At 40.7% G+C, this 13,671-nt stretch overlaps 1 protein-coding gene across 4 annotated transcripts in view; it reads left to right on the top strand.

Annotated features, from left to right (window-relative positions):
* PRELID2 (PRELI domain containing 2) overlaps positions 1–13,671 on the top strand; it is a 91,961-nt gene that overhangs the window by 14,070 nt on the left and 64,220 nt on the right. For 3 of the 4 annotated variants that reach the window (XM_060093570.1, XM_060093572.1, XM_060093573.1), the window contains exons 2-4: positions 6,442–6,499; positions 8,991–9,064; positions 10,601–10,761. In XM_060093570.1, coding sequence (XP_059949553.1) covers positions 6,442–6,499; positions 8,991–9,064; positions 10,601–10,761 — 293 coding nt within the window. Of the gene's footprint in view, positions 1–2,742; positions 2,768–6,441; positions 6,500–8,990; positions 9,065–10,600; positions 10,762–13,671 lie in introns of those variants that run through there. The other variant, XM_060093571.1, reaches the window with a different exon arrangement.

Here is a 13,671-nt window from a genome sequence, read left to right as displayed (position 1 = left end):
GTTCCTTAGTGCTTTCTGGACCATGGTGCTTCCCAAGAGTACTGATTAGTTATTTTGTAGACTTTGTAACTTTAAATGCATTGGGTTTGTGTATGCATTTTTTTAAAAAAATAGATCTTTATCGGAATATAATTGTTTCACAATACTGTGTTAGTTTCTGTTGCACACCAAAGTGAATCAGCCATATGCATACATATGTCCCCATATGCCCTCCTTCTTGAGCCTCCCTCCCACCCTCCCTACCCCACCCCTCTAGGTCATTGCAAAGCACCGAGCTGATCTCCCTGAGCTATGCTGCTACTTCCCACTAGCTATCTATTTTACATTCAGTAGTGTACATATGTCGATGCTACTCTCACTTTACCCCAGCTTCCCTCTCCCTGCCCCCGTGTCCTCAAGTCCATTCTCTGTGTCTATGTTTTTATTCCTGCCCTGCAACTGTGCTCATCAGTATCATTTATTTATTTATTTTTTAAGATTCCATGTATATGTGTTAGAATACAGTATTTGTTTTTCTCTTTCTGACTTACTTCACTCTGTATGACAGACTCTAGGTCCATCCATCTCACTACAAATAACTCAGTTTCCTTTCTTTTTATGGCTGGGTAATATTCCATTGTATATATATGCCACATCTTTATCCATTCATCTGTCGATGGACATTTATGTTGGTTCCATGTCTTGGCTATTGTACATAGTGCTGCATTTAATGTTTAGGGAAGAGGATTTTCCTTGGTGTCACAATTGTATGAATGATTCTTTTTAATAAACGTCATTATGTCATTGCCAATTATTGGGACATTTTGGTATGAATGAGTGTGAAGTGACGTTGGTTGGCCTTTGTTTAGAATCATAACTTGTCCCACCAGAAGGGCCTTTGAGGATCATCTGGTGGTCTACCACCCGGGCTTCACAGGTGGCAGCATCACAGTCTGCACATCTTGCCTCCTTGTCCTTTGTTTCTTCTACTTCATCCTCCTACTGCGAAGGCCAACGAACAGCCATTCAAAATGTTTGTTGACTTAAATGTGTTTAGTCTTTTTTTTTTTTTTTTTCTTTGTTGTTGTTTTTTTGTTTTTGCGGTACGCGGGCCTCTCACTGTTGTGGCCTCTCCTGTTGCGGAGCACAGGCTCCGGATGCGCAGGCCCAGTGGCCACGGCTCACGGGCCCAGCCGCTCTGCGGCATGCGGAATCCTTCCAGACTGGGGCACGAACCCGCGTGCCCTGCATCGGCAGGTGGACTCTCCACCACTGCGCCACCAGGGAAGCCCTGTGTTTAGTCTTTGGTCATTGACATTTTGACTAATCATTTGGTCTTGGTATAAAGTCAACTTTGCTTTTTTTTTTTTTTTTTGTGGTACGTGGGCCTCTCACTGTTGTGGCCTCTCCCGTTGCGGAGCACAGGCTCCGGACGCACAGGCTCAGCGGCCATGGCTCACGGGCCTAGCCGCTCCGTGGCATGTGGGATCCTCCCGGACCGGGGCATGAACCCGTGTCCCCTGCATTGGCAGGTGGACTCTCTACTGCTGCACCACCAGGGAAGCCCCTTTCTCTTAAAAAAAAAAAATTTTATTTATTTGGCTGCACCAGGTCGTAGTTGTGGCATGCATGCGGGATCTAGTTCCCTGACCAGAGATCGAACCCTGGCCCCCTGCATAGGGAGTTTGGAGTCTTAACCACTGGGACACCAAAGTCCTGGAAAGTTGATATGTTAATAACTCCTAACTCTCTTAAGAGTCAGCTTTATGAAAGCTTATTATATTTTCCCCTTGTAAGTAAGAAACGTAAATATACCCTATCTTCATGGATCTACTCCCAGAAATGTACTGAATGTTATTCCTGTAGTTAGATGGACTCTATTTCTTGACCTCTCACTCTTCATAGCTATGTATTTGTTTTAATGTGTATTTTGTTTTTTACCCATTATTTTGAAATTTTTGGCCTCTTGCCTTTTAATATGTAAAACACATGAAAGCAAGGTATATGACAGTGTAGGAGAGTCTATGTTTTACCCTTGTTAGACTGTTACATACATATAATATAAGCAGTGATATTTGCAACACATTTATATCTTGGGGAAAGGGAAGGGATTAGTTTATACGTTCTGTGAAGAATGTAAAAATTGTAAGTAAATTCAGAACGAACTCAAATATACCTTGAAAAATCCCTTGTGTCACCCAGAAAGTATGGCAAATGTGCAGAGCCCTGTGCAGTAATTATTAGCCACTGCAGTTTGTGGTCCACTGAGTGAGTTCCAAGGATGGCAAGTGTTTTTGGTAGATATTTGGGTCATCAGTCCACTTTGCTTCCATGAAAGTCACTAGTGTGTAGCGGGGACCAGAATATCCCAGGGTTACCCTGCTTGTGTGCAGGTCTTATACCATTATGTTTTTAACATGGAGACTCCTTATCTTAACACTTGTTAAGAGATTTACTCATTTTGAGGAGACCAAAATGAGATAATACATATGGTGACCTCTAATATAGTACTCTGCACGGGCAAAGTAGATGTGCAATTAAGTCTGATGGGCTTGATCCTGATCTAGCTTAACCCTTTCCACTGTCACACTGTGTTTGTACAGGTGTCCAGAAAAGCCTGGTCACCTGCTTCCTGTCTTCCCAATTGGCATTCCTGGTGGTGATCCTCTCTGAGCAGCCTTCCCTCTCTCGACCCCTTATTAGCTGACTTCAGATACATTTTTGTGAATTCAATCATGAATATTCAAGTTACCACAAGATGGTGTCAGAAAATTTTGAGTAATGCCAGGTAGGGGGCGCCTCAGCACAATAAATCTTTAAAAAAAGTTAAAATATATGCCTTTCACGTCATGGTATTTAGCTATTGTAAATAAACCTCTGATTTCTTTTTCCATTCACATTTGGAAGGAAACTTGAGGCTCACGTCTCTTCAACTCCAAAAGTAGTTGCATAGGAAAATGCCTTGAATCTTGCAAATGAGTTTACTAGAGCGAATAGTTTAGGATTTCTTGTGTTTGGCTGAGACAACTTCCATTTTACTTTGTAATTTGCAAGAATTGTCTAATGAGTGACCCTTAAGTATTTTACAATGGCTCCTCTTCATGATTTCCCAAGCCCCTGTTATCCCTTAGTCTGATTTATTTTCTCCTTATATATTTTATTTTTTGTTTTTCTGACTAACATGTAAACTCTCTAAGAGGCTACAATCTTGTTTGTTTCATTACACTGTCCGTAGTGCCTGGAACAATGCTTAGGTAGTCAGAAAACTGTTAAGTGAAGAATAGTTTCACTATTATTTAAATCTATACCCTTCACCCTAATAAGCAGATATTAAAGTTATATAAAAGCATGAGTAAAGCATTTGAGTTTATAATCTTTAGGAATTTCACTGATAACTTTGTGAAGTAATCAGAACTTGGGGAATTTTTATCATTAGCCTTCTCTGGTGATTATGTTTCCAACCTCTTTCATAATTTAGTTCAGTCATCTTCCTACAACTTACAGTGTATTTATAATATTCAGTCAGTTAGGATGTATTGATGAATATAATAAAATGAGTAAAATAGAACTGTAGTAGAGGCAATATTCTCATACTCTCATTTTACCTTAGTATAAGAGTTCTGATTTCTACACACACACACACACACACACACACACACACACACACTAAAAATTAAGGGCATCTGTGTGAGTCTCAGATATCTCCCTCACTTCAAGGGTGTTGTGTAAGTGAAGCCCCCTTGCTGAGGGACAGAATAGCTAAACCTGACCCCCCCGTGATGGCCATTATCTTCAAACAAATACTGAAGGTTAAACTTCAAGAAAACAAGCATTGTAATTTTGAGCATTTTTTTCTGGAGCAAACATAAATGAATGAATAAATAAATATTTAAACAGCCATGTTGGGGAATTCCTTGGCAGTCCAGTGGTTAGGACTTGGTGCTTTCACTGCCGGGGCCTGGGTTTGATCCCTGGTCCGGGAACTAAGATCCTAAAAGCCGAGCGTGTGGCCACAGACAAACAAAAAGGCAAGTTGTTGATGTGTTATCAAGATTGCAGTTGCCCGGATGGGAGTGTGACTGGCAGAGTTTACGGCATGGGGTGTGATGTGGTGTTGAGGATGCCAAGGACTGAGCCCACTGCTTGCTTCATAGATTGGTTCCCCTGGTCCTCGAAGGGAGTAAGGTTTAGTTTCCACATTGATCCCAGAGGTTATCTTCCAGATTGTTCATTCATGCAGCAAATATTCATTGAGTGCCTGCTATGTGCCTGACACTGTGCTGGCTGGTGGAGATACAAAATTCCTGCTCTTGTAGAGTCTGTGTTCTTATCCCAGGTCTTTTGGGGCCACAGATATCTTTAACAATGTGTGAAAGTGATGGTTCCTTTTCCCTGAAAAATCAGTCCCTCAGTCAACCTCTTATACAAACGGATGCATGCAGACACAGAGCTGCCGTGGGGTGGGGAAGAGCCCTGCTCACTGAGTTTTGTAGACCATTTCCTGGGTTCAGAAGGCTTAAAGCTCAAGCTTACCAAGTGGAGGGCCCTGTCCCCTGCCCCCCCACCCCCAGCCTGTTCGCTGCTCTCATCTCCCCCTCAGCACCTTACGGTGTTTTGGATAAGACTTCCCTGTGATTTTCCTTTCATATTAGATCGCATGATGAAGCAGTAAACCTCTGGGAATAGCGCCCGACAGGCGTTCAGCAGGCCTGGTCAGCAGCCTGCTTGTCCTCTGGCTTTGAGGACTTCTACTCTCTGAGTCTCTTTTTGCATCTGAGCAGTGGGAAGTGTGGGGTTTGAGTGACTGAGGTGTTTGAGGGTAGGTTAGGTGGGCAGGCCTTGAAGGCAAAAGAAAGTATCTGTGGCTAAATTACAGTCTTGATGCTCATTAGCTGGGGGATTTTGAGCAAATGACTTAGTTTATCCAAGCTTAATTTCTCACAAGTGAAAGGGAAAAAAAAAAAACCCAGAATGTAACTCATGGAATAGTTTTGAGAATTAAACTGAAATAATATATTAAACTGCCTAGGACAAAAATGGTAGCTATTATCAGTTTTTTTTCTTTTCATAAATTTATTTTTGGCTGTGTTGGGTCTTCGTTGCTGCGCACGACCTTTCTAGTTGTGGCGAGCAGGGGCTACTCTTCGTTGTGGTGCACGCGTGGGCTTCTCATTGCGGTGGCTTCTCTTGTTGCGGAGCACGGGCTCTAGGCACGCGGGCTCAGTAGTTGTGGCGCACGGGCTTAGTTGCTCCGTGGCATGTGGGATCTTCCTGGACCAGGGCTCAAACCCATGTCCCCTGCGTTGGCAGGTGGATTCTTTTTTTTTTTCCCTTTCGTATTAATTAATTAATTTATTTTTGGCTGCATTGGGTCTTCGTTGCTGCGCGTGGGCTTTCTTTTTAGTTGCGGTGAGCGGGGGCTACTCATCATTGCTATGTGTGGGCCTTTCATTGCGGTAGCCTCTCTTGTCGCGGAGCACCAGCTCTAGGCGTGCGGCCTCTAGAGCGCAGGCTCAGTAGTTGTGGCACATGGGCCTAGCTGCTCTGCAGCGTGTGGGATCTTCCTGAACGAGGGCTTGAACCCATGCCCCCTGCATTGGCAGGTGGATTCCTAACCACTGTGCCACCAAGGAAGCCCTGGCAGGTGGATTCTTAACCACTGTGCCACCAGGGAAGCCCTATCAGCTTTTTATTAACATGAAATTGTGTTTCAGGGGAATTTAATCAATGAATAAACTTTTTTTTTTTGTATTTTTTGCTTTATTGAAATATAGTTGATTTACAGTGCTGTGCCAGTTTCTTCTGTACAGCAAAGTGACTCAGCCATACACATATATACATAAATAAACTATTGAGCACCTGGCATAGACTCCTTCTGTGATTATACTCCTGTGATGCTGACCCAGCCACCAGGCAATAGTAAAGGACAATAGTGAAGGAATTCACTATGTATTGATACTAGGCCTGATTTAATTTTGTGGTTCTACCACTAACCAGCTGGGTGACCCTAAGCTTTCTGATTTTATTTAGTTTCCATTTAGTTTCTGAAAGATGGGATCATGATATCCCATGATCCAATCACAACAGAGAGGCTGCTTTTAAAAAAGATCATGCAAGTAAAGCATTCAATGCAGTGCCTCTTACAAAGAACACGCTTGATTTATGTAAGGCTGGTTCAGTATTAATAGTATTATTTATTCATTAGCTTAACCTAACCTCCCCCTCTCCATCCAGAGCTAGGTTGACTCCAAAGAAGGTTTCTCCTGATTTCATACAGGTCCAGTTGATGACAGCATCTACCTACCTATTACGAACTAGTAAAATTAAGACTCTTGATTGAAAACTGGCCTTAGAGATTGCTTGGATAATATTTACTGTTTCTGCAAATAACTGGTTACTATGAAGTAATTCACTTTGGTTAAAAAAAAGAATGGTAATTTTTCTTTATGTGTTTTCATTTAGTATCCAAACCCCATGGATAAAAATGTCATCTCTGTAAAAATTGTGGAGGAAAAAACAGGTAAGTGCTACTGATCTTTGTAAAGATGTGTGTCTTTGTGTGTGTGTGTGGCCTGTTATATTTTAAACAGGTATATTAACAGGTATAGTTCTGTATTCGAGGTGACCGATAGCAAAGAGCACCCGGCATTTCCAGCAGTAGAAGGCATGCCTTATGCTCTTGTCGCTTTCTCCATTAAGACTTGATGACAGCGGTGAAAGTTTGCATTTTTGAACACTGAAGGTGTGCCAGGCACTCTTACTCTTATTAACTTAATCCCCGGAACAGTGAGGTCACATGGCTACGTTTCTTGATCTATTCATATATCATTTTTTTTTTTTTTTTTTTTTTTTGCTGTACGCGGGCCTCTCACTGCTGTGGCCTCTCCCGTTGCGGAGCACAGGCTCCGGACGCGCAGGCTCCGCGGCCATGGCTCGCGGGCCCAGCCGCTCCGCGGCATGTGGGATCTTCCGGGATCGGGGCACGAACCCGTGTCCCCTGCATCGGCAGGCGGACTCTCAACCACTGCGCCACCGGGGAAGCCCCATATATCATTTTATAGATGGCAAAATAGATATGACTAATAGCATGTATATGAGCTGTGACTGTAAAATGATTGGATTACGGAATCAAAACTGCTTAACAATACGGTGCAGTATTGACTAGAGTAGGGCTTGACAAATGATACATGTGTTGCCTGTGGTTGTAAATAAGTTTTATTGGCACACAGCTATGCCCATTTGTTTATGTATTATCTGTGCCTACTTCTTGATCACAACAATAGAGTTGTGGTAACAGAGACTGTGTGGCCCACAACACCTAAAATATTAATATTTACCATCTGGCGCTTTACAGAAGATGTTTACTGATCCTTGGACTGGAGTGTAGGAGTCTTTCCTGTTCTCTGTCATTTACACCTCTGGTAGAAGCGTTTTCACTGTCAGTGTTTGAACTCGAGAGCTGGCAATGAAGGAAGCTATAGTGATGCACATCACCAATGTGTAAACCTTTGGAGACACCCAGGCTCGGTCTACCATGCTCTTGACCCTTCTGAGAAGACGTATGAGATGTTCATTTCGTGACTCTGAGGCATTCTCTCTGCTTGGTGAAGAGAGGACTGTCTTTGCGAGGGTATTTCCTGCACTCCCATAACTCTGTAAATATGATTAAAAGCCATTTTCTCAGGTACCTGCACTTGTAGGAGAAAGGTTTTATATGGCATTAGGAAAGTCTGATTTCAGGTCCTGATTTTGTTACTATCTACATGACCTAACTTCTTGGAGGCTCTATTTCTTCATCCGTTAAATGGGAAAATAATAACAACCTGCCTTTAGATTGTTGAGAAGATCAAATGATAGAACAATGTGCATATTCCTAAGTGGTTAATTATAATTTCTACCACTGACAGGGGCATCTTTGCCTCCGGGAGTGGCTCATCCATTTTCACTATGTGTGCTGCAGACATTGGATGAGATGGCCAAAGGCATGCCAGTGGGCAGAGGAGATGAACCAATTTCTCACCCTACCAACAACTTCTGGGCACTCAGGGTGTTTGCACCAAGGTTCAGGGCTGTTATAGCCAGAGCTTTGAGAAACTGTAGGAACATGCTGAGTCACAGTAATTCACAGAGCAAAAGACAACACTTCAGAGTTTATATTTTTCTCTGATTTGGTTTCCTTTTTTTCTCAGCTCACATTCATTGTGTGTGTGTGTGTGTGTGTGTGTGTGTGTGTTTAATGTCCCTAGTGCTATTCTGTAAACTTCTTTCCAGAACAGAATAGTTCCAGCCACAGGGGGTCTGCTCCCCTACGAGAGAAGAGTATGCCCAATATAATTAATAATAGGTTTAAATTTGTAGCCAGAAACCTGTGCTTGAAAACATGTTTGGTGCAGAAGGTGGCAGAATCAGATTCTCCATCGTTTTGTTAAAACATTCTCTTTGGGCTTCCCTGGTGGCGCAGTGGTTGAGAGTCCGCCTGCCGGTGCAGGGGACACGGGTTCGTGCCCCGGTCCGGGAGGATCCCACATGCCGCGGAGCGGCTGGGCCCGTGAGCCATGGCCGCTGAGCCTGCACGTCTGGAGCCTGTGCTCCACAACAGGAGAGGCCACAACAGTGAGAGGCCCGCGTACCCCCCTAAAAAAAAAAACAAAAGAAACCCCAAAAACAAAAAACATTCTCTTCATTGGAGCTGAGCAGGAGGCTCATTGGTCATGGCTATTGGAGTGTTGACATTGATAGTCCTGAGCAGTGAACGATTTACGATTCTTTCGTCCTTGAATTTAGAATGTGCAGTGTGAGTGGCTAGCTATTTTATCCTTATTCCTTGCTCACAGATACTTGGAGGGATTTGGCCCAGAAAAGTGGTCAGGATGCTGGGTTTTGAGTTAAATATTTTCTCTGGGAATTCTACATATAGAACATTGAGATTGACATTAAAAGTTTTATTGACATTAAAACAAGAATACATTTCTGTCAGTTTTTTTTTGAGTGTAAAAATTTTCTGTTTCTAGATGTGTCAACAGGGATCATCTATAGAAAGAGGATTGCAGTCTGTCAAAATGTGGTTCCAGAAATTTTAAGGAAGGTAAATTCATTTCAAAATTTAATCAGATTTGGTGTAACATTGGGTGTTTTCCAAACAGTCATAGAAAGAGATAGCATTTTCTGATGTGAAGGAGTGTTAGAACTTCCCCAGTTCTCCTACCTCAGAGCCCTTCAAAGGAAGAAATCTGTCTCCTGTCCAACCTCAGTTTTGACAGGTGCTACCAGAGAGAGTTTTTTTCCTGTCTGTTTTGTCTCTTTTATGGAGGGCTCTTAGTGTACATAGAGATGGGCTACAATTATTTTAAAAGATACTTTGGACATTTTGCATGAAGTGGCCGTGTTTTCTAATCTGTCCATGGTAGATATGACTCTTAGGTAAGAATGATCAGAAGTGGGCAGATGGTAAATATTAAGTGAAATCTTCAGTAAGGAAGAGAAAAGCTTCAGTTTCCATTTTAATGTCAGTAAGAATGGTTTGGGGAGTATAGTGTTTTCAGCACCCTCTGTAAGTCTTTTTGTGTGTGTTTCTGTAAAGTAATGGTATTGATGATGAAATCTTCATGATAGCAAATTGTTTTCTCTCTTTGAAATCCTTGAGCACTCTGGTGATTGTTGGAAAAAGGTGAGTGAAATTTTTAATCACATTGCTTTAACCGTAGAGGGATTATTGACAAGAGTCCTTTTAGAATCATTAGGAAATAGAGGAGAGTGTCTTGCTGTGTACTTTTAAAAATGTCTCAGTCTTTTCAACCTGGAAGTGATCCTATGTGTGATATAAAACCCAGCGGGGCTCCTGCCGGTTAGCTTGCAAATTGCTTTGCTGTGCTGTATGTAGAAAACATGGCAGCTTCCATCACTTTCTTATCATGGATTAAGACTTTGTTGCTTGCTTTAGTGGAAAGAAGGCTGATAGGACAATGAAAATGAACTTTCTTTTATTTTCCAGATAATAACATGTTGCAGTATGTGCAGCAAATTATTGCTGGCTTTTTCCACAGAGTGTGCACACTGCCTTTGCCCTGTATACATGCTTTGCATCTATTATTTAAAAAGGCATTCAACTTTGTCTTGTATCTCCATTCTTAAATAATTTAAGAACACCCTGACTTGTACAATTCTGCCTTTGTAGCTTTGCATGTTTCCTCCACCTAGGAAAGCATACATTTCTAGATATTGGGCAGAGTTTAAAATGAAGAAAATATTTTATCTGATATTGTCCTGCATGTGAGCCCATAAGTGGGCCCAATTAGAATCTGTCAATTTAAGAAGGCCATAACCAGCCCTAGAGGAGACACGAAGGAGGCTGATACTTTGCTTAGTGTTTAGCAGTTAGGGAAATAAGGCCAGGGACTATACAGGCTGTGTAAATCCTGGGCCATTTGCATGTCCTTACTAGCATTTAGTAAGGTCATAGCATGTTTGATTATCAAGGACTTACAGCCATTGGTGAGCCATCATCCATATATCAGGATCACTTGTCCTCTTAATTCCCCAAGACTAAAAGCAACTCTGAACACAGTCCTTATGTAGCTCGTTCTTCCTAAATTCAGAAAGCCATTTTCTGTCTTTTGGACAGGTGAACATGTTAAAGGTACCTAATGTCCAGTTAGAAGAGGAATCATGGTTCAATCCTCAGGAAAGGAACATGGCTATAAGGAGTCACTGCCTTACGTGGACACAATATGCATCCATGAAGGAAGAGTCTGTCTTCCGGGAAAGTATAGAAAATCCAAATTGGTAAGATCACCGTGTGTGTGTATGTGTGTGTGTGTGTGTGTGTGTGTGTGTGTGGTGTGCATGTAGGTTGGGTGTGGGGAAGCACAAATGAGCACGCATATTAAAAAGCTATGATTCCATACTTATAACCTCTGTTTACAACTCACATAAATTATATACTATTAATTTTTAATCACACAAGTAATCAGTAACTAGATTTCCCTTTGGGGGAAAAATGACAGCTCAACTCCTTTCTGACTGTCCTATCCAATTTGGTGCCCTTTTTGCCTTCTCCAGAGGCAGTGAGTGTTATCAGTGTATTGAGTATTCTTCCAGACCTTTAAGAGATACCTTTAGATACTCATAGAACCTGTATAGTATGGTTTTGATTATCTTTTTTACATACATGCTTTCATTCTGTGTAAATCATTGTGCACTTATCTTTTTTGTTTAGTAGAATGTTTCTAAACTTTATCCATTTGATGTCTATAAAATCGTTTATTCCTTTGAACTGCTGCATAGTGTTCAATCCTATCATTATACTACATTCTATTTAGCTTTTTTCCTCTTGGACAGATGTTCAGATGGTTTTTAGTTACTCTTATATATAAACAGTACTGTAATATTTGTGAAGCATATGATCCTTGTATACTCTACATGTGAATGTTTCTCTAAAGGAGAATTGATTTTATTATTGAAATATAGTTGACATACAGTATTATGTTAAAGGAGAATTTTTAATTGTCAGGTTTATTGAGTTATTATTTACATACAAAATTTATTCTTAGTGTATAATTCAATGAGTTTTGGCAAACACACACATATACAGTTGTGTAACCATTGCCACAATCAAACTACAGAACACTTCAGGTAGATTTTAAAGAGCTATATGCCAAGATAATTCCATGAGGAAAGAGTATTCTTTTCAACAAATGGTACTGGCACAACTGAATATCCACATTCAAAAGAACGAAGATGGACCTCTATCTCACACCAAATACAAAATTAACTCAAAATGGATCAAAGAACTAAATGAAAGGGTTAAGACTATAAAACTCTTAGGAAAAAACATAGGTGTAAATCTATGCGATCTTGGATTAGGCGGTAGTTTCTTAGATATGACACCAAAAGCCCAAGCAACAAAAGAAAAAAATAGGTAAAATTGACTTCATCAAAGTGAAAAACTTTTGTGCTTCAAAGGACACTGTCGAGGAGGTGAAAAGACAGCTCAACAAATGGGAGAAAATATTTGCAAACTGTATAACTGATAAGGGTTTAGTATCCAGCATATGTAAAGGACTGTTACAACTCAGTAATAAAGAGACAACCCAATTAATAAATGGGCAAGGCATTTGAGTAGATATTTATCCAGAAAGGTATACAGATGACTAATAAGTACATGAAAAGATGCTCAACATCTTTAGTGTTTAGGAAAATGCAAATTAAAACCACATTGAGATACCACTTCAAATCTGCTAGGATGGCTATAATAAAAAAGAGACACAGTAACAAGTGCTGGAAAGGATGTGGAGAAATTGGAACCCTCGCATACTGCTGGTGGGAATGTAAGTGCTGCAGCTGCTGTGCAAAATGGTTTTTCAGTGCCTCAAACAGTTAAATGCTGAGTTACCACTTGACTCAGCAATTCTACATTGTATTGAAAAAATCCACAAAAATTTGCAGGAATGTTCATAGCCCCATTATTTGTAATAGGCAGAATGTGGAAACAAGCCAAATGTCCTTCATCTGATGAATATATAACCAAATGTGGTATATCCATACGATGGAATATTATTCAGCCATAAAAAGAAATGGAGTAATGATTCATGTTACAATGTGGATGAAGCTCGAACACACTGTTTTCAGTGAAAGAAGCCAGTTACAAAAGGCCATATATTGTTTGAGTCAGTTGATTTGAAATGTCCGTAACAGGCAGATCCATAGGGACAGAAAGTAGATTAGTGGTTGCCATGGGCAAGGAGGACAGGAGAAGAGGGAGTGAACTGCTGATGGGTATGGAATTTCTCTTTGGGGTGATGAAAATATCCTGGAACTAGCGTTGATGGTTGCACACCTCTGAAGATACTAAAACCACTGAACTGTGTACCTTAAAGGGGTGAATTTCATGGTATATGAATTATTCCTCGATAAAAGAAAGTTATGTGGCTGGTTCTCAGGACATGCATCTTTTAAGTGTATACAGATTCTGTCACCAATATATTAATAAGTTAATTTACACTCTCAGCAGCAGCACATGAAAGCTTATTTCCTACAATATTGCCAGGACTTAATATTAACATACTTTTTAATTTTTGCCAGTATAATGGGTGAGAAATGATTAATTCCTTTGAAATAGGTTTACAAACAAAAGCAAACTATAACAAGCACCACATGTTAATAGTGATTATTGCTGTGAACTATGATTTCAGAGGATAATTTACTGTATGTTTTTCTGTTCTATATGGTTTGAGATTTTTATTTACCTGTCATTTTAAGGGAAATAAAGCCCTCAAACCCAAATAACTAAAAATCAGAAATCTAAAATCCGTCTGAAGCCCTATCACTTGTTCAAATCATTTCTGCTCCCCATAATTTTGGTCCTATAGTGTTAATTCTAGAATGCTCCAGCAGCACACTGGGTGAGTATGAATGTCAAGTCTTATTAGTGTCTGAGGTGGGCTTGCTGTGAACCACCCACTAGCTTTTTTCTTCTTAGTCTCCCTCATGTCAAGAGCTTCACATAGAACATAGATGTTTAGGATTAACTATAAAAGTTGTGGGTAAAGAATAGAGGTTTTTTTTTCCTTTTTTTGTAGAAGTAGTAAAAGGACAGAATTGGCTGATTTTATGCAAAAAGCACAGAAGTCTCTCATATACCTCATTTCAGCCTCATTTTATCAGCTATCTGGGCTGTCGGCTGGTCTGAAAAGC

This window comes from Mesoplodon densirostris, chromosome 3, assembly GCF_025265405.1.
Source record: "Mesoplodon densirostris isolate mMesDen1 chromosome 3, mMesDen1 primary haplotype, whole genome shotgun sequence".
In the NCBI taxonomy this organism is placed as follows: domain Eukaryota; kingdom Metazoa; phylum Chordata; class Mammalia; order Artiodactyla; family Ziphiidae; genus Mesoplodon; species Mesoplodon densirostris.
Note: the sequence above shows the minus strand (reverse complement) of the source record. Positions and strands in the feature narration are given on the sequence as shown.